The sequence below is a fragment of the Lagopus leucura genome, unplaced genomic scaffold (genome assembly GCF_019238085.1).
Source record: "Lagopus leucura isolate 7727_CA_CO unplaced genomic scaffold, USGS_WTPT01 Super-Scaffold_100016, whole genome shotgun sequence".
NCBI lineage: Eukaryota > Metazoa > Chordata > Aves > Galliformes > Phasianidae > Lagopus > Lagopus leucura.
In genome coordinates this window covers 11,942,924-11,964,587 of record NW_024962270.1, presented here as the reverse complement: position 1 = coordinate 11,964,587, position 21,664 = coordinate 11,942,924, and the positions used below count along the sequence as shown (strand labels likewise).

At 40.5% G+C, this 21,664-nt stretch overlaps 1 protein-coding gene across 1 annotated transcript in view; it reads right to left on the bottom strand.

Moving 5' to 3' along the window:
* The window catches only part of COL4A6 (collagen type IV alpha 6 chain), a 121,211-nt gene that overhangs the window by 40,133 nt on the left and 59,414 nt on the right, over positions 1-21,664 (bottom strand). Inside the window, exons 5-6 of the mRNA XM_042876785.1 lie at positions 2,367-2,501; positions 222-266 (exon numbers count right to left, since the gene is read on the bottom strand). Coding sequence (XP_042732719.1) covers positions 222-266; positions 2,367-2,501 — 180 coding nt within the window. The remainder of the gene's footprint in view (positions 1-221; positions 267-2,366; positions 2,502-21,664) is intronic.

Genomic DNA, 21,664 nt, shown 5'->3' with positions numbered 1-21,664 from the left:
CTGCAAGGAAAACTGGAACAATCTGCACCCTGTGCCTGCAGCAAGCAAGATAAGAACTAATTGCAGCATAAACTACAATATGAAAGACTGAAGTGAGGGAATTGGATTCGTTTTCAAACAGAGAAAGTAGAGTCTCCATCATTACACATTATGAAGAATTGCCATTTCCCTCTAGAGAGAAGAGACATTCAAGTGACTTATATTTGCGTATGTAAACTCACTGGGATCCCATTGATGCCTTGAAATCCTGGAACTCCCATTGAACCCTGAAATAAGATGAGAACACATTATATTTCTCATTATCAATCTGTATATTTCAGTCACTGGTGAAATACTTCTCACTTCAACACTTTCAGTCTTGGACTTCAACCTTCAATACTAAAAGAAGCAAACTATCTCACGTAGATTCCCTCTGACCACAGAAGTCACTGAAGATATAAACTGAACATCTGAGCCTGTCTAGATGCCAAATGAGTGTTTCAGGAATGTTTTAATCAGGCAATTTAAAGGAAAAACATAATCTCCTATTGCACATCTGGGGAAAATAAGATGCCAGGAATATAAACAACCCAGTGTAAATTTAACTCTCAGCGTGACGCTTGATCTTCCAAGAGTTTCAGCAAGTCTTAAAGGTTCTTATTCATCTATGTTTTTATACCTCCATCCAGGGACAAGTAGACAGCTTTGTTAATTCAGATCACTTCCGACTGAGTTGCAAGGGAATATCACTTTGCTGGTTCTACTGCTCTACTCTGGATAATAGTAGAACAGGCTGCACGAGCAAAACACCCACCCAAAATTATTCTTGCTTTGGAAAGGTAAAGTATATTGCTTCTGTGAAGGGGAGGATCTTACTGCATGTTGGTATTGTTATGCAGCCATTTCAATAGATAGAAACAGAAGTTCTGGAGTAGACAAAGGACTATTTCAGTGCAAGGTAATTGGTTTCAGTTGTTAGAGGCTAGTTTCAATTCCAGATTTCTGTCTTTTCCAAAATGTGAAATAACTTCAGTGTTATCTGCTAGAATTGTGAAATATCACTCATATCAGCAGTCAGTGCTTGCTCTGAGTGCTCCTTTGCCTTTCAGATTAATGCAATACTGAGGCAATGACTTTCATTGTCATCACTGTCAGTTTACTATGTTATTTGCCTTATGAGAAAGGATGACTGGAACTTCAATGTGTTGACGAATATTAAGCAAAGTGGAATGTAACTGCAGCATATAAAGCAGAAGTGATCTAGCATTCACCTAGCTATCTCACTTACCAGCAGCTGACAAAATGTGGCAAAACAAGTTCTAGTCTGCTGGTCCTGGTTTCTAAACTATCTGGCTATTTCTTACTTGCATATATAATTTGAACATTTTGCATCAGATACATGGTCAGATGATCTGGACAGTCCTGGAACACAAGTCCTTGTCCTGATGTCCCAAATTTCCTTCAGATTTTTGAAATAAGAAGCAACACAAAGCCTTAAACTACTGTCCTTGAAGCATTCCTTTTGTCCAAGCACGTATGCATGAAAATGGGAAATTCATTCCAGTTCATACATTAGACAGTATCAGACATTCCTATCATATAACCTCTTTTAGGCTATGTGGTGGGAGCATACACTCTGCACTACTTTATGCAACCGGACATGATGAGCCCTCAGTGCACAACCCAAAAGTCAGGATGCAAACACATGCCTAGACACAATGTAAACTTTCCTTAAGGCAAACTACCTTCATGTATCCACTCTACATCAGTGAAAGTATTTGCTCATACTTCCACTGACTCTCCTGCCTGGTCTGAACACCCGCTTTGCTACTTCCTAAGAAGAAACAGCAGAACAAACCCTCAGGGCACTAAGGTACATTTGCTACTGTGCCCAATCATGCACCTTCCCTTCACTGACACCTATGCTTTATGTTGGGTTATACTATTTAATATAGCAGTTCATAATATTACTTCTGTTATAAATATGTTTTCACCTGCAAAACTGAGTTGCAGGTTCCACTCAATATCCATTCCCTTTTTCAGATGTCAGCTCGGTATCTTCTACATAGGAACCAGCTCCAGATCTCTCTGAATGTAGCACAAACGATATCCATCCATCTCCGGGCAGGTGAAGTGAGAAACTACTGGCAAAAGCAATGTGCTTCTAGCTATGGTTCACCTACCAGGATGGCTATAATGCTCAACAGCTTTGGAACCTGTGTTTTCACTTCAAAATAAAAGCAGGGGATTCTCAGAAAGTATTGATGTAATACCCTTGTCCTTTGTCAGACAGTCCAAGATGTTCCTTATATATTCAAACACAGATTAAACAAGACAACAGATCTATTGCAGGTGGAAAAAAAAAGAAAATTCATTGTTGAACCTACCTTGTTGCCTTTGTGCCCAGCAGGTCCAGGGGGGCCCACTGCTCCTCTCTCACCTTTTGCTCCTGGCAAACCCTCTGGACCAGTAAATCCAGGAGCACCTATTGGTCCTTGAACCCCAATTGGTCCTGGCCGACCCTAAAATACAACAAAAAATAAGTCAATACACCATGTTTATAAACTTCCATTTGCTTCAGACAGCTTAATCTTTAACATAACTTGATATCTGCTAGGTTAGTTAGGACTAAAGTTTTCCCCTCACATTTTCAGATAAAGATTGTTTTCAGATCTATTCCAGATAAATGATAATTAGATAACGAGTAACAGAAACCTCCCTTTTATTCCTGAAAGATTTAATAGTACCCATAGTGCTGTAGAAATGTGGTAAAACAACAGTGTTTTGAGATGAAGCTGACTACTGCTCAGGAAATTTGCAGACTCTTTTTCCAAGGTGCAAAATACAAAAAGCTTTTTGTTTATGCTTTAGTTCAAGTACAATAGAAGACAAAACAAGATGCAAGAAGCGAGAGGGTCACATGCAGTCAGAAAACACACCGGATTATTTGAGACTAGTACCATGGTTGGCTCAAGACTAAAACTCCACAGTGAGTTAGCTTATATTCCACACTGATTGCCGTCCAGTCAGGGTGTGCATTTCGACCTTCCAACAGAAGAAGGTGCAATGCCAAACCATTGCCTGAAGAGGGCAACATTTTCTAAAACTGCAGAGACTCATCCGTGACCGACGAGCTCCTATTGTTCTACCACTGCAGATGTGCAGAGCAGTCTGGTGCTTGGTTATTTAGCAAAACAATGCTGTCGAAATAATGCTGTAGACGCTCTGGTTTTTTCTTAGCCTCAGAACCTACCACTTGACAGCTGAATACTTACCATGGAGTTCCATGTTAACATTTTTACACTGCTCAGTTCATTTCGAGAGAATCTGAAATGGATCAACAGATTCTAAGAGCCCACAGTACTGGTAGAAATTGGCAGTTTAGGACAATGCTTTCTAGCAAGGGATGGAGTGCATTACATAAAGTTATCCATGTAAAGAATCAAGCCTGACATTAAAAGATACAGAACGGAGAAAGAAGTTTAAAAGAAAAGGCATCCTGCTTTCAGTTCTCTAGTGCCCACGTCCATGGCATTGTATTTTTATTCTATTTCCCTCACTTCTTAGAACAGCAAAAGGAATGCAGCTCCCTGCTGCAAGGGTTTTAATAATCTCAGCTGGAGACATACAAAGTCTTCACTCCATGCCTTGGCAGGTAGAAGACTTTGCTACTAGTTTAAAAATGGATTTTTACATGTTAACAATCAAATGAAATGAAAGAATCCATGATAGATCTTTTAAATTCTTTTTCCAGGATCATTTTTATGCCCATTTAGGCTAAAACATAACACCCCATGTTCCATCACTCTCAGAGCAGTTTTCTTATAAGCTTTAGCAGTTCCCTCACATCGCTCCCTGTTGTGATTGTTTCATCTCAGTCTTTAACAGAGGTCAAGTACAGCTGTTCCACATTTCATACCTTTTCTGCACACACACTATGCATACTGTGAGCTTCTAGGGGCACAGGCTCCCATCTGAATAGGCTTTTCAGTTGATTACTTATAACGTTTTTCACTTTGGGATAATTATCAATGGAATCCTTTATATTGGGACCAAGCGATCGTAGCATTAATCTCCAACTCTTCAGTGGTCCTTAGCAACCACACAAAACAAGGAATACGCTGTGAAAATCACATGCTTTGCTCATGCTGTTGGTCTCAGCTTTAAGCTTCCAAGCTATTCAGAGCCTTGTGGGCAATGCTTCCCTTACAAGACATGGGCTGAGCACAGCCCACCTCAAGGCAACGCAGCTGTGCAGATACCTGTACTGAGCAGGACAGCCACCAGCCTTGAGGGCAACAGCACCCATCAAGGTCTCTAAGGAAAATACACAGAATTCCTCAATCACTGGAACTGTAAACACCTGTATTTAATTAGTTTACCTGTGTAATGACACTGTTCCACAATGACTGGAAGTGATAGCTATGAGAATTTTAGGAGGTTTTTGTTTTGCACTGCTGCAGATGACTGAGACAAATATATCCAGAGGAGACAGAAAGGATAAGAAACTATGTTCTGCATGTGTGCAGCTCTGGAGCTGACAGAAAAAAGAAGCATGTTCTGAGTGGTGTCAGCATCCACAGGTTAAAAGGTCTCTTTTGGTACCATACAAGAGATTTTAACAGTGCTTGAAGATTCTGTCCAGCGCCTCAGAGCACCACAAACCACAAAGACACAGTAAAGTGCTTCTAATCTCTCTGATAATGTGATTATGCCATGATAATCAGGCTCTCAAGAATTCCTACTGTTTCTTTTGAAGTCCGTGCGGATGGAAATCATATTTTATATGCTGAAACAAAGGACTTTGCTGCTAAAGAAGCCGTGCTTTTCATCACTCAGCAGCACTCCCATGAACTGTCCCAAGACAAAAGCGTTGTGAAGAGCAGACGCTGTGCTATGCAGGAGCAATGCCAGGAGAAAAGCACAACAAAGACTCAGGTTTTCCCACAAAGTAAACTCACAAGGTTCAGTGACTTCAGTGAGTTTACACTGTGGTAAGTGCCTCACCTTTACTGTGCTTTGGCACCAGGGTTGCTCTTACTTCTCACTTAGCCCAGGGATAAAAAGAACAAACAGCTCTTTGCAGTGAGGACAAGATTAATCACCAAATGTGAATTGTATCAAAAAGAAACACCAGGGAATCAACAAAACCCTCCATTTTTGGTCACATATGTACACATAGCCCAGTGGCCTGTAGAAAACCCATTAGGAACTGAAGAAAATGGTATTGTTCTGGTGCGTGTGGTTTTTTTTAATGGAAAATTTTAGAAATTTAGTAACACCAAGCAATGACAAAGCCTATGAAATTACTGCAATTTGTGAATCTTTCCATAAATGCCCCACTAGAATTTCATATATTTGAAACACGACATGAATTCTCCAATACGTTTGTGTATCAGGCTTTTAGTACCCAAACAGCACCAAATTATGATGTCAGTTCCTCTGTAATGAATATGTTGCTGATGAATAAATAAAAATGGCATTGTATCAAGACACATTTGTGGCCTCTCCATAGATAATTTCAGAATTCTGTGCCACAAGTTCAACATGCATTACATGCTTCTCTGCTACGTACTTTGCCATTGTAACCTTTCAAACTACAGAGATGTCTCAGACCCAGGATGTTGCTCCACAACAAAGTGGAAAAATGGCTGGGGATAGGAAGCACCCATTGCTTCTGCATCACCACCCTGCAGAGGGAGGTGAAACAAAATGACTGCAAAACATTTTGATCACAGCATCTTTGAAGATAGAAAAAGCTCTACAGGAGGTGTCTTCTTCCCTTCATCCTGCAATTCCACTGCCTCCCCCAGGTGCCATAAGGGGAGGCCAGTTGGGTGGGGAATAAGGGAGTCTCTAAGGAATCCGCTGCTGCACCAATGAATACATCACAGTTTCTCCGTTGTCCCTTCCCATTTTGCCAGCTCTAATACCCCACATAAATTTTCGCCCACTACAGCACAGCTTCACACATAGCACTGCAAATTCCAAACATTCTTTTTTTTTTTTTTTTTTCTTTTTTTTTTCCCCCCAGTGCCTCTGTTAGCTTGGAGAATCAAGTGCAGATCTGTTCCATCTTTCACTGTGCGATGGAATACAGGTAGCAGAGGTACAGAACCACCAAACAAGTCTCATATTTCAGGGACAAAAAAATAATACAAGTACCTGCCTACCTGGGGGGCAGATCTGCTAGCCTCCCTCAAGACCAGACATTAATTCAGTGGCTCATCAGCAAAAAAGGGTGCTGAAACTCAGAAAGCTGGACAAGTTGATTACTAACCAAACAGAATGCTACTCATCAAGCTGGGCAGACCAGCTTCAATCAGTGTTTCAAGAACTCCATGTGTCAAAGAAAAAACATTGTTATTATTTTAAGTAAAATAAAGATCTGTGTACATAAAAAGCCACTGACTTTAAAGATGTTCATGCTTTCCCAAGCTAATGCACAAATCTATCAGATAGATTAAGGATGTCTTCTGTAACATGGCTTTTGACTTCCATTCTAGCACAATATTAAGTTGTACAAAATCCCAAGCTCCTTCTTTTCAAGTAGAATTTAGTGACCACAGTTTTTAAAAGGGTCTTATTTACTCATTTTCTTCTTCACCCATCATTTCCTCCAAATACAATGTGTTAGAGACAAAGATTTACTTCACAAGTACACAGTTTGTAGTCTAAAGCATTTATTATTCAGCTGATTACATTGAGGTAAACCAAAGAACCAACCATTAGTCTTTATGGAATTAGAAATGCATGTTCTTATATCCTCAGTACAAGGGGCAGAGCCCAGCTTAAAACTCTGAAGGAAGATCTACGTATGCTGACTCCCACATTATACAGATAGAGGTCCTTCACAAAGCATGTTCACACAGGTCATTCCTTCCCCCTTTAAGCCACAGCCACTTACCCTATCCAGGGATGCTGCATTACAGAAGATGACACACAACCAACACACCAAGCCCAGGTGAAGTGACTGCAAGTGACATATCACAGCAAGGCAGTGTCCATTTGCACGTAGGGTCCTCTTAGTGGCATGACCCTTGGGTCAACCAGTCCTTCTTTCTAGGCCTCCATTTCCTCCCTTCCCCTCTGCACCAGTGGTTACCCCCAGCCTGACACACAGCACCTAGCACAAGTAGCCCTGCTCTCATCTGGGGCCTCTCAGCTCTACTGAAATAACAATAATTACTGATGAAAAACCCTTCAATATTTTCCCAAATTACAGGTTAGTGTCATTCCTGCATTCCACTATAAGTAATTATTTTCCCTACCGAAAAATGCTTTGTACTTTTAAAGAATTATTGTCCAAAGTCTTCTACAAACTCAGGAAACTCTTGTTCAGGATAGCTTCTGTAATTCTAGCATACAGCTTGCTGTTCTACACAGCTTCTTTTATCACACACAAAGAAATAAGGACAAGAAAAATATCCTGTGCAGCAAATCTTATTTCATTCAGTATCTTCCCAAAAATCTTGCACTTTCTCTTTGGTACCCCCCCCCCCTTTGTTGGTCAGATTTTTTTTTACTATTTTGTTACTATTTTTTTATTTTTGAGAGAAAATAAATGTTATTCCTGTACCGTGTGGAATTCTTTAGTTTCATCACTGATTATGGAAGTTTTCTGTTTCTGCAAACAGAGCTTGGCACATTACACTGCAGAGTGCCAAGGCTGTCATCCCAGGAGTAATCTTTTAACATAGTAATGAGCAACAGCAAGCTGTTTCTCAAAATAATTTCAATTTTAGTTCATGTGATAACAAGTATTCTTGGAAGTAGAACTTATTTCTACTAAAACAGACTAAATGTGTATATATATGGCCTTATATACTATTTTTATATTTAAAAACAAAGCAAGAAAACAACCACTTTGATTCTAATAAATGACTTGCTTCCTGAATTCCGTACTTTAATAACAAATACAGTTACAACTGAAGGTTCACCACATAAATACACAACTTGCATATATAGCCTGGACATAAAAAAAACATATCTTTATTTAAACTGGATATTTAAATCTCTGAAAAGTATGCTCTTCATGCTCCATTTCCAGTTAAAAAGCATTATGGAACATGTTGATCCAATCAGTCCCACATATTTGCTATTTCTGTTTATAGCACACACAGAGACCACATACTGTAGTCCTTCTCCCCCACCACGGACAATGCCAGGAGTGACTCAGCATTAAATCTAAGTAATTGTTCCATTTTATACAACGCAAACTTTAAAGGAACTCCTTAAAAGAAAACCTAGGAGTCAAAAGAAAGAGAAAAAAGTCTGTAGCTCAGATTGCTTTTTTGCTTTGATGTACTGCAATCGCTGGGGGAGATAAGATAGTAAGAGCACATGGAAAGGCTCTAGGCAACGGAGAACACAGACAATGCAAAAGCAGACAGGCTCGTGGGCTGCACCTTCTCTCTGAGCAATGCCAAGGCCAGGCAACAGCCTTCCTGCACCTAGCATCATAAAGAGGCACTACAGGAGCCTAAGGGCACTATTTGTAGGAATTTTTTTTTTTTAATTTTTTTTTAAATTTTTTTAAGATAAGGAACAGGTAGCAAGATTTATAAAGCATGGTGGTGTCTTACACTGTATATCAACTAAATGAATAATGGTCGTTAGGAAGTTATGAGTTGAAGCTTGCTTTAAGGGACTATACTATACACTTGAATGGCATTGCTCCCACCAAAGGCATAAATCTGAGCGAAAGCCATATTTTAGAAGAAGCTGTAAGAGTTACTGTGGTTTGAGGACAATAGATATAGGAGAGAGATATCACATCCGAGGTGATCACCCCCCAGCTTACCCGCTGTTTGTTTAAGCTAATCAGCCAAGAGGCCCCAGGCAGCCTCGTTCAGGTGATTCGTTGGTCTGTTGTTTTTTTATCTTGAACTTTTCGCTTCTTGCCACAGTAAGAGGGTTTTTTGGTGAGCCTTTTCTGCTTTAAACTCGAAGGGCAAAGCAAGGTTCCTACACAAACAGAGCACGGTTCATGTAGGCAGCATATGAGAACTGACAGCCGCACCACTCTGAAATCAGGCGTGCTGAAGCCTGGCAGGGCAACTGAGGAAACGAAGCATGAGGCAGAAGGTGAGCAGCAGCAGGCAAGAACTGCTCCCCATAACTCTTGGAGCTTTGGCACAATGCTACGCTCATTAACATTCCAAAAAGTAGGCTTATATTGAAAGGATGTGTTACACAATTATGAAATCTTAGCAAAAAAGCAAGGCCTAGCTGACTTCAATTTGCTTATGAACTAAGCATTTCTTCTGTAACAAAAGAGCACAGTGCAGCCAAGGGTTTGAATGGTTTATGGGATTTTATGGTCTTTTGCAACCTCAGTTCATCTCCTCTCCCTCAACTTTTGGTGCCTAATCTCTAAAATATGTCTTAGAAAGCCTCTACAGTTCCCCGACCTATTCACTCAGGACAGCAGCTGTCATAACATTTTCCTGCCCTTAACCGAAGGAAGGGCACTTCTGAATATTATCTACACCTCTTGATAGCAGCACAAGACACGAGCTGAATTTTAATACAATAACGTTAGTTACTTTGGAAGGAAATACAGGGCTTCTCTAGGACCTCTTTCCATCTTCCTGCTGGCAAAAAACATTTGTTCCCAAGAACACAAACAAGTAGCTCTCGGTGAGAACATGGCTGCAGCTCCTTGGTGGTCAGTGCCCACGACAGGAGATAGGGCAGGACAGGAAGAGGCTCAGATCCCCCGGCTCTGTTGGCTTTGCTTGCAGATTTTTTCTCTAGCCAGACTGATCTGCAGATGCCGTTGTTTCCCAGCGATAGCAAAGTCCCTTTGGGAAAACTAGTTTAAAGTCATGGTGACATTGTGGGCTGCTACATTACATTACATTTCTCTGGTTAGCAAGTTGTATCAGGAGCACTGCCCACGACATCACAGCTTCTGAATCTCTCCAAGATACACCCTCCGTTACACAGCTTCTCTAAGGACCTGCTATGAGGTCACGGCAAAAGAAGAAGACGGAATATTGTGTTTTTTCCCTTCCACTTGGCCCTAGCACCCTGCAGAACAAACCAGAAGAGTCCAATGGTTTTCCAAAGAGCTACTCACCCGAACAGCAAACAGCTACAATGAACTTCATGCTACCTCCCCCTCTGGCTGGCATTTCCAAGCTGCCTTCTTCAAGGACTCAAGCGACAGAAGATTCATTGTTGCAAAAAAATGTTGTCAGTAGAAAATTAGCTGTATTGAACAGCGAACTGAACAAGTGAAATCTTGCCAGTGTGGGTCCTGTTAAGACTATTAAAGGGACATTGTATGTAGGAAGGCAGGACGGGTTCAGCCACATGCTGAAGCCACACAGACTCCAAATCTCCCAAGGGTCTGCTGTGCCCAGATCTGTTAATTTGCTTTGGGCTCCTCTCCAGCTCTCTCTTTTGCAACAAACCCAAATTTCAGTTTTCTAGTTCCTCCCGTATACACAGCCTGTAAGAAGGTGGGCTTCCCCAGAGGGATGTGGGCAAGGAGCCCACGCCACTGCCCACACCAGTGTTTTCCAAGCACCAGCGCTCCTCAGCAGATGGGTGAAACCCTCACCGTCACTCTGAGGGACAGTGACACTGACTTTCATGCATCCCACAAAGGCACGGGCTATAAGAATCCAGCCTATTCACCAAGAAAGCTGTCGTTCAAATCTTTCAGTAGCAAGGAAGCAGGAAGAACTGCAGAGCTCAGATAATCCTTTGCCCATCAGCCTTTACAGCACTCTCAAGGGATTAAAAAAAAAAAAAAAGACTGATAGCAATGAAGGAAATGAGGAGTTGCTAATAAGTATGTAATAAAAACACCTTTCCACTGGCTCACACTTTTTAATAATCTATTAATAGCTTTCTGCTATACATTAATGATATATTAAGAACTTTCTGCTCTTCTTTCTGTATAGGAATTGAAGACCAAGCACAAGCACAGCCAGGACATGCCCTGCTCCCCCAGTAACACAGGGATAAGGAGATAACATAAGAATGGACCAGAGGCAGAGACTATACAGTGGGATGAAGAGATGGAAAAGGAATTACGGAAGGCCCTTCCGCTCTGCAGATGATACAAAGAGCTTTCTATTTCCCTCATGCTGTGGGAAAAGAGCCTGTCCTCTTGTGCTGGAACTTCCCCAAACATGACTTCCAATGAGTTCAGAAAGGAATGAAGATGAAGAAACTGGTAATGAAAGACAAAAAGCCCTTAACGTTACACAGATCTAGTGATCATTACCTCACTTACTCTTCTGTGTTTCCTAAAGGGCCTCCTCATGCTAGAGGCAAGAAAATAGTTCACAAACCTCTTAGGGAAACTTCACTCACTGGCACTCTTTACTGCAGTTTCAGCTACAGAGAAGTTGTTCCCAGCTTTGGTTTGTATCAGCAGTTAAACTAAATTCCCAGTCTATTTAAACTGTGGCAAATAACATTCCTACAAGTTGAATCTGAGACCGGTAATTTAAGAGTAATTTTACAGAGGCGGCCACATGGAAAAGAACATGCAGGCTCACAAGAACAATTGGAAAAATGACAATGAAAGACTTCTGGCAAAGATTTAATGTCTCACACATTTCTAGAGAGAAACCAGCTACTAATCATCAGGAGCTAGGAAGAAGTTAAGTGTACCAATCCATAAGACAATTATTTCATGCTCACCAGTTGGACTCCCTGCTAAACACTGGGGCTGACAGACAAGGTCCTGCTCTACTATGCTATGGGCAAGCAAAATCACATTGCTCCCCTTGTGCTATTTTCAACCTAGCTCTGGAGTTGAGCTCTGGGCCAGGCTCATCCCCTTCCAGGTTGCTGGAAAGTCAGATCAAACCGACATTTTAAAACTACATTCGTGGGTTTGAGGAAGTTCTAAACAAAGAAACCTCAAAGTATCTGCTTATTTTGCACAGATTCCCAAAACTGCAAAATCTTTTTTGTAAGGCAAAACTTTTTAATCTGAATGCGATATCTGAATAGCTCAGCAACATTTATTTTGTTACAGACACAAATACAGTCTTGTCCTTGACTCCAAAGACTCACTGGTTCCCTCATGATTTGACACTTTTACATGAAAGTGGCTATCGATGAATCGTATCGGTGAACTGATGTGCAAATGCCATTGGACTGCAGTTTATCTCAACACATTACTGCAAGAAAATGGTTAGATAAAATCTAAGCAAAAAACGATATTGCAGTGTATGACATCTCAAGGGAGACAGATCATTTGTTTTCCATGGTAGTTACTCTAGATCCAATCTCTCGAAGGATCCAGAGATTTATGATAATGGAGGTACCACAATATCCCACTGATCTGCTCATTAGCAGTTGTAGCTCTACTGTGGCTGTCAGTCTCCTACTTCCCACAGTTTTATGGAGTTTTTCTATTAACTTTTTCACCAATTCAGCTGAAGCAGAACAACATATCTTGGTTTAAACGCTGTAAAATTATCAATAAAATAATCTTCACGTTTGGCTTCTTAGAATCTTTATAAACATTGCACAATCCTTCATTTATCAGCAGATGTTCTGGCTAGCAATGAAGCTGTATTAGAACGATGTTAATTTTTCCTATTGTATTTTGTAATAATTAACATATTGAGGTGAGTTGAATGCAAAAACTACATAGTATTAACTAAAATAGCACAGATTGATCTTAATATCTATAATTAAACACAGTTATGGTTTTTCAGGTGGCAACTAACTTGGTATCTAAATAAAAGATGACTATTAATGTGTTCTCTTTTTCTGCAGAATATAATGTGAATCATTAGAAAATGAACAACACAGACTTGGTTCTTAAGAGTAACGCTGGCACTCTACAAGCCAGTTTAAATGCCTGTATCCAATCTCGCCTTTGGGAATTTCTCTCTATTTGTCTCAAGTTCCTGAGAGACCAACTCTGTAAGTTGCTGAGATAACTATGTTTAAAATCTGAACCTTTCCTAACTTAGTTTGCTCTCCAATTCATAGCCAAACCCTCACTGGACTAGGATCTGAACACTGCTTTTTAGTTCCCTTTTCTTATCCTGGAACATCTAACTATTCTATAAAACTCTGCTGTTGCACAGAAGATGTGTGCCTATAAATCGGCACAAACAAAATGAAGTTCCAGGACAACAGCCTTGTCCTTTTCCCTCTGATCGTACTGATGCATTACTTCTGTTCTGTACCTTCCCCATCTGATATTCAGTCTTCACGTCAGTACAACCAAACCTTAGTACTGAATACAGCATGACTCTGAAACCATGTCTGAATCTGCTATCCGATCTATGCTGCATGCAGCTACCTCTAAGCCTTACTACAGGATCTGATATTAACATCATAAACAAGGTAAATAAAGTAGCCTTTTCTGGGGGGGGAAAAAAAAAGCACATCGATTTTCATCACTGGACCATGTCTCACTTACTAAGCATGCTGTTTACAAGAAAGAAACACAGCAAAAACTATCATTATCCATTAAGGTCATTCAGCCCCTAAGGATGCTTCTAGTTAGAAGGCAGGAAAGGAAAGTAGGCCATTCACAGATCTGTCCAGTAAGGGGTCAGTGGCAGAACAATAGAATCTCTGCAAGCAGTTTCCCCTGTATTTTGCCTCCCAGAGCCTTCCAGCACAGATTGCTCCACTAAAACAAAATTATCTGTTTGAACAGATAATATTAGTTGAGATTTAAAACTCAGATGGGAACCATTTGCTTATTCAAGATAGGGAATTTAGAGGAAAAAAAAACTCTTCCCAGAGATCTATTATGCAGCAGAGCCAAGGGGAGTTTTGCAAACACAAACAATTCACTTTTAAGAGAAAAAAAAAAAAAAAAAAAAAAAAAAAAAAAATGGAGCCTGTGAATTCTCATCTACATGTTGCTTGGAAATACACTGACCAAAGCAGGAGTGGAGGGTAGCAGATGCTGTAAACCTGCAAACGTAACACTTTGGCAAGACTCCAGTTATCTCTAGAGGCTTAAGCAGAGCAGGTCCAGGCAAAATTTTAGTGCAGCGCCTGATAAGAAGGAGCGCCAGGCAGCCAGGGGCTGGTTTACCCAGCAGTGACGGAGAATAAGCTGCAATTAGCAAAAATAACTTCAACTGCTGTCAGAGAGCGAGGGAGAAGGGGAAAAACAAGAGAGGATTCTTCATTTCTCCTAGTAAGTTTTTAATAACGATCAAGATAAGGACGGAAATGAACTCTTCACCTACTTGAATTCCCAGTGACTAAGGTATATAGCATAAATGATTAATTCCAGCATTGCTTGTCATCACTTAAATTGTATGTTTAAGTCCTTGGACATTAACTACGTGGCTGTATTAACACTCCAAAAAGCTTCATTCATTTGTTGGTATAAACTACACTTCCAGTCTGCTTAATCTTTGACAGACAGGTCTCATTGTCCCCAAAATCCCTTGCTACACAATACAACAAAGACCTAAATGACTCTGTAGGCCAGCCCCGCTACCCACAGTGCCCCGCGCTTCCTGCCCACATATCCCTGGAATTCATGACCATGCAGATTACTAAATTATACACTAGGCCAGGGATTAGGCAGGGCTCTTTGTATGGGAGCATCTAAGGTCTGGAAGAAGATTTTACCTGTCACGGTCTGTGCTCATTAGGCCTTGATGAGAGGCAGAAGGAAGCAGCGCTGCAGAAGATCACAAACACTGGTGTGTGATAATCAGCGATCTGTGTATGATGACAGGATAACCTGACTGGTGCTGCCCCGCACACAGGTCTGGGGAGCTTTAGGCAGACAATAACCAGCCCGCTATTTCCAAAGCAGCTCAGCAGCTACTCCTCTCTTAAAAGGAAAAGAAGAAACCGTTCCCTGCTCTGACAGACTGCAAGCCAGCTAACGGCCTTCAGCCTTCTGGCCAGAACTGAAGTGTCTAAGGGTTAGGAATACATCCTGCAGCTAAGCAAACACACCAACAAGCCAAAGGGAGGGGGTATGCTCGCTCATCAGTTACTTTAAATTAGCTGCTAATCAAAGCTGGTATTGCTTCTGATTGTTTTCAGAATGCTTACAAGTTACGTATCTGAAAAAACTGAAAATAAAACCAAGATAATAACGCCTGAATTAACATCATAAACACTTCAAAGATAACACACTTCTTTCATCAATCTGCATGTAAAAAAGTAACACTGCTTCGCACTTCAAAAATCAGAAGTCTTCAGTGGGTCTTAATTTTGATGCAGACATTGAAACACATCTACATCAATATGCCAGATGAGAACAGTTTTTATCCAGCTTTCACATACAGAAGACTGGTAGCTCCAAGCTTTGGCTACCTTTGCCTAGAAGTTCAGTAGCTACTTACTGTAGCCAGAAAAAGAAAAGGATGGAAAGTCAGAAGCATGGAGAAAGAGAGAATCCATTTTACAAAACAAGATGTTTTTTCCTTAGGGGGTATCTATCCCTTTCTTGTTTTCCCCATTTTTGCTTGCTTTCTCTTTGTTTGTCAGCAAATGATCACATCATCCAATTTTAATCAGTTAGGTTGATATATCCACATTGGCCTGAAGGATATTACATTTCTCACTGTAATTTGTAAGTAACAGAAATTATTTAAGACATTAGAGATAGAAAGTTTACTGCTTAGTCCAGCTTATGGGTTTATATCAGAAGGCAAACCGTGCTAGCAAAACATGACCATGGACTCGTACACTACAATACAGTGATGCTGTGGTTCAGCATCATCCCATGACATCAAAGAAGAGCGTTAATACACACCAGGACACGACAATGTAATTTTAGAGAAATGAAAACGGCCTCAGATCTGCAAAGAGCCTCCTAGCAGCTCACAAAAGAATTGCAAAACCCCAGAAACCCTGGGAGAACAGGCACTGGAAGTGGATTCTGGTTTGCACAGACTCAGCAGGACTCTTTGGATGTTGCTGCCAGCACTCCTTTTGCAGCCAGAGCAGCCACTGTTGAGCTACACAAACTACTCTAAGCCCTTTCCCTAGAGCCATTAGCAAGGGAACAAGCATTCATTTGCTGTTTAAGAAAAATAAGCAAAGCACACTTTAAACGAATAGAGAAAAACAAATCCCATATTGATTACTGCTGCAAACTTTGTACTTCTCTTGTTCATGAAGTGACTCCAATTTCAGTTAAACCACAACTATCTACAGCAATGTTTTTCCGTAGGACATTCTTTTAAGCCTTGTGCCATCCTGAATTTGCTTAGTATGCAATAAACTGTGCCCTTGGCCACACACACACACACCAGGCCCCTTGGGACCCTGGATTAAGTTGTTCACAATCCCTGTAGGTATTCATAATGGCCATACAGTCAGTAAGAATAGCAAACCAATGAGTTAACACACCTATGTCTGGATCTCTGAATAAACGTTCATTCTCATGGAGTTCTAGATCATCTGAAGACTCCTTTGTCTTCTCACCAACATCTATGCAGACAACTGATTGCAGACAAATGGAGGACAACACTGATGTCAGAGACAAAGGGTCAGGCCCAGTATGGCTCCTTTCCTGCCACTGGTGCTGCCCATACAGCTGATCCTTGCTTGGATGACTTGGCATCAGCAGAAATGTTGCCTTACATCTGTCACTGGCTGGAAATGCATCTGTAGACCAAACCCAAGAGGAACCATGCTACTGAGGAAGGCTAAAGGTTCAGGGCTTCAAAGCAGAATAAAGAAAAAGAAATCTGAGAAATAAAAAGGAGGTAGCTATAAGAAATACAGAGGAGGCACAGCTATACCATCCACCTTCCCTTTGTCCCACAGACTAAAGAGCACACAAGGTAAACCCACAAGAGCCAAACAACAGCCCTGATGTGTAGTGTAAGGCAAAGTGTCTTTGTCTGCGTCAAGGGAACAGACTGTCCTCACCACCACTATGCACCTGAGCACTGAGGATAGGCATGGAAGACTCGTAATGAGGTAAGACTAGTAATGAGGCTGCAGAGCCTGGGTTTCATTTCCCCAGTTCTCAGAAGTTGCACTCAAGCACAGGACTTAACTCCTAAACACTGGGATTTCACTTCACCTTAATTCCAGGAACAATTCTTTTCTACTGACACCAGTAACATCATAGTGTCAATCATCTTACCTGTTATCTAAAATACCTGCTATTTTCTCCCAGGAATTAAAAAGAAGCCATCGAGAAACTTTGCTGCATAAATTTAAGGGAAAAAATATATATATATATATATATATATATATATATATATGTATGTATGTATATATATATATATGTATATAAAAATATAATATACAGTATTTTTATTATCTTTGTGATACGAGATGGAACAGAAAGTGGGGAAGAAATCTGGGGTTTCAAGTCTTCAGGTGCTGATTTACCTCAAGTTGCAAATCAGTACTACCTAGTTTGACAGACTTAGTTTGACAGCAGTTTCTTTATGACTCCACCACTTGTGTTAACTGCTTTTATAACATTTGTTAAAGAACCAACTGAGACTGTGTAACACAACTGAAAGTGTAGCAATGACAGCAGAGCAGCAAGGTCCTAGGCTGCAGCAAGTGAGGATTTGCTCAAATGCAACAGCCATGGGCACAGAAACAAAGGAAAGAAGCTGTTTACCTTCAGAAGGCTTCAGGTAGGCAGGGATCTCCAGCAAAGTACCCTCAGCCTCCACTGCCAATCCATAAATGAGGTCTGGGAAGGGGTTGATCCAGAAGGATCCTGCACCCCTTCTGGTCACTCATGTACATTGCATGCACCTGAGCTCCCCTGGGCTGGCCCTGCCTTCCCACAAGGTGAGAACTGGTTCAGGCCATGTCTTAACAATTCCACTACAGACTGAATATTTCATTTTCCTTTCCATTGAAGCACCGTGAAGCGCATTGCCTTTTCAAAATAACAGCAGCTTCAGAAGCTCTTTCATAAATATACCTAAGACCATCAATCTTCAACAAAAGAAGGGATTGGATCCTGAACAGTTTTTAGCCCTTAGGCAGGCAATACTGTCTTGCACCACTGACAGTAAGTTTCAGCTATGCAAGTTACATACCTTCAGCCATCAAATAATAGTCTAATTGGTTGGTTTTTCTTTCAGTTAAGCAAAAGAATACCAAAGGTTGATCTATGCTCTAATGATTAAAAATAAGATAATGCAGTTTCTTGTGGTGCTTTCATTGCTCCTTCACTCTGTTCAGTCTCTGCATGCTATAACACACTCACCTGGTCATGCCTGGCCAGCTGTATGCTTCTGCTGCTCACCATTCCAGCCCACTCAACTTCAGGGCAGAGGCCATTTCAACACTAAGTCACTCTGTACCAACACATGCCCAGGCTCTTTCTCTGGCTCATGCTCCTTGATAGTCTTATACTTCAACATTGCTTGTACATTGGGAATCATCTCATTTAAAACACGCGGATCCATTAATCCCTATTATGCCTGCCATGAACACAAATGTTCTGCAGCTTAAAGCAGATGGATGAAAATCCGGATCAGCATTCATGTGCAGCTACAGTTTGGGACAATTCCATGGTTTTGTCACAGCTGTGTGTTCTTCTGCAAAAAACACTGAACTTAATGCTTAGAATAAAAGTTCTTCGATGCAAGGCTTTTTCTGTTGTTTATACAGAGCACAGTTGATCCTGATGCGTAACTGAGGCCCCAGGCCCAGCTATACTGTAAATATTGGAAAGAATCATCAGACCAAAGAAACTACAGCCTTTGCACAAATGTTCATTTTAAAACATGAAGCACTTGGATGTTGTCTTCTAATCCTACTGGAAATAGCATTCTGCTCCCACATTAGTACAGATATTTCAAATTGAATGTAATTGTTTGATTCTTCTACAGAAATGGTGCAAGAGATCTCTGAAGTGCTTGTAGTAGCCTACAAGTTAAATCCAAGGAAAAATATTTAAATATTTAAGTGACTAATAAGGAAAAGTAATTAATTTACAGAAAATGTTTGCATTAGTGCTTTTTTTAAAATTAGGCTTAGACACTGAGTATCAGGAAATTCCAATATTCTTGAGCAGACAATTTGTAAATACACTTTTTGTTGAGACTGGAACACAAATTTTATACAGCACGTACAACTCTTTAAATCTAACCAAACACATTCAGAGGCAACGCAGATGAAGAGTGCATACCTAGAACCATAGGTTTTACTTACTCACAAATTAATTTAAACTTAGAAAGCTTTTACTCAGAAAGACTCATAAGGAAAAAAGCTAAGCATATTAGTCAAATATATTTCAGTAGTTCGTCATCTTGCATGAGTAAGGCTCTTGGAATACAGTGGTTAGAACAGTTAACTCCGAAAAGCTAAAATCAGATCAAATGCTAATACTTACCAAAAAAGAGTAAACTCTACTAGCCCTGACAAGTAAGTGGTACCTGCTGTGTTTCTGGAAGCCTTCCAAGGCCTATAACTTGAATAGCTAGCTGTACTTAGAAAATAGTAGGTTAGAGAGTCTATGATATGCAGTGGTATTTAGGAGCAAGCAAAGGGCACTAGATCTTAGAAACATGAAGAGATTTGTTCAGGGGGCACTCGTAATAAAAACTGCCTAAGACCCTGCTACACCTGAGAGAAATGCTTACGTCCCCATCTGTTCACATCTCATGGTGAAGTGAGCAGATTTGCTGGAGGACAGCATTTGCTGATCAGGCAAGCTTTTGCCAGACTTGCAAAAACAAACTGGACAGCAGCAACATTTCCAGTGTCACATAAACTGAGCAAAGTCAGAAAATCCACTAAAACCAGGAGGGATGGTTTAAGGCTAGCGCTCCTCAGTCTCTTCAACATTGTGGATAACCTAGCAGGACTAGATTCAAAAACAAGTTTTCTCTTTGGATAGCCGTATCTCGTGGTCTCAAAAGCAGCAAAGATTTTTACTCACACTTAGGTATTTTAAATAATGTTAAGGTTTTGATGTGTTTCTTTAAGTGACAAAACTGTTGAACATACGGGCAGTCATTCTCAAGACCAACAGACTGGATTATCCACTGCAGATAAAGTCCATTCGTTTTCAGCTCTCTGCCTATAGACAGTGGAACTGTTCTGATACTTATCTTCACTTCAGGATATGAGATTACATATGCATAGCTACACCCTGAGGATGGAAAGGAGGGCTAACCCTACAGCCTCTCAAGAACAGAGCACTGCATAGCCAGCACACTTGTACTGCAGCAGTTCAGGATCCCATTCATTCACTTTTTCCATAAGCAATGGATAGCATCACTAAAGTCTGCCCAATGATTTCTCAGTGCTGGCAACAGATTTTCACTAGTGTAAATCACCAGACCTCCAAAGGTAGACTGTGGTATTTCTCTGCTGTTTCTGATAGTTCTCCATACGAAAAGTGCAGAAATACAGCAGAACCAGAGTGAAATCAAGACCTGGTATTCACCAATATTTTCTTAATCACATGCCTGAATTTTAGAAATGTCCTTCTAGAGTTGATAATTACCTACTTAAAACTCCATCACATACTCAGTATTCACTGCTCCCCTAATCTTTAACTTAAAAAGTTGAAGTAAACTTTGCTCAAGATTGCAACTAAAACCCAGGTGTTCTGGATCTTCCCAATACAATCATTCTGTGAGGTGCAAAGTAAACAGTCTAGTCCAAGTATAAATATTTAACGAGATACTTGCATCTGGAGCAAAATGGAGCTGAATTAGTGATCCCTATTTATAACACAAACAGATAAGTTGCATGACAGTGTTAGTACAAACTCCCCTTGCCTATAAATATTTGCTGATACATTTCACCAATAACATATAACGTATAGGAACAGAGGAAGGGTTCATTTTGAAGAGATGTGGATAAGCTCCGATTTAGCAGCCTTATCTCACCTGACAGCACCTGTTCCTGACTTCTCTTATAGGAGGAGAAGTATATCATACAACATTCTCCTTTCAACTGACAATAAATAAATAAATTAATTAAAAAGCCCAGTTAAAAATCAGTGACAGACACCAAGAGAAGATTCTGTTGTGCTTCAGGCATCTCCACTCAACCAAATACTACCTTCTCTTCGAAGATTCTGAAACACCTAAGCCCAAACTCACATGTATTTTTCAAAGACAATTCAGCTATGAACAAGAACAGCCAAAAAATCTGAGCTATTACAAATGTTCTGCTCCATCCCAGAAGGAACTGCTCGTTACTGTTTTATTCTCCCTTCAGCAAGAAACCACCAACAGGTGAGTGGTGAGACATTCTCATCCGTATCACGTACAAATTCTATTCATCTTTTACAAAAGTAGATCATTTTTGTGTGGCTTTGTAATTTAAGACAGAATAACAAGACAGTAATTCTGACAATTTTTCTTACGCAAGTTTTTATAGGTCAGAAACTTTAATATAATAAAGCCACATTGGCTACAGTGCTCCTCAGCCAAACACTGATGAGTCGCAACATTTTTACAGGGAACATTTCTATCGCTGATCTCTAACGGGGATGGAAAAGATGGAAAATCAGCTTCAAATCTCCCAGAAGCATGTAAGTATCTTAAAATCCTCCCATTCACAGTTCTCAGATCATCATCTCCACAAATACAAAAGGAATGTGAGAAACTGCTTTAACTCTTCGTTGAAAAACAATGCCCTTTTAAACAAGGCCAGGCTATTCTCTGAGCTTCAGTCCATCTGTATGCTCTACTGTTTGAGGTGCAAAACACACAGAATAGCTCACGGCTGTGCCTTGAACATGGTGCTGACTCTATGCTGATGCTTA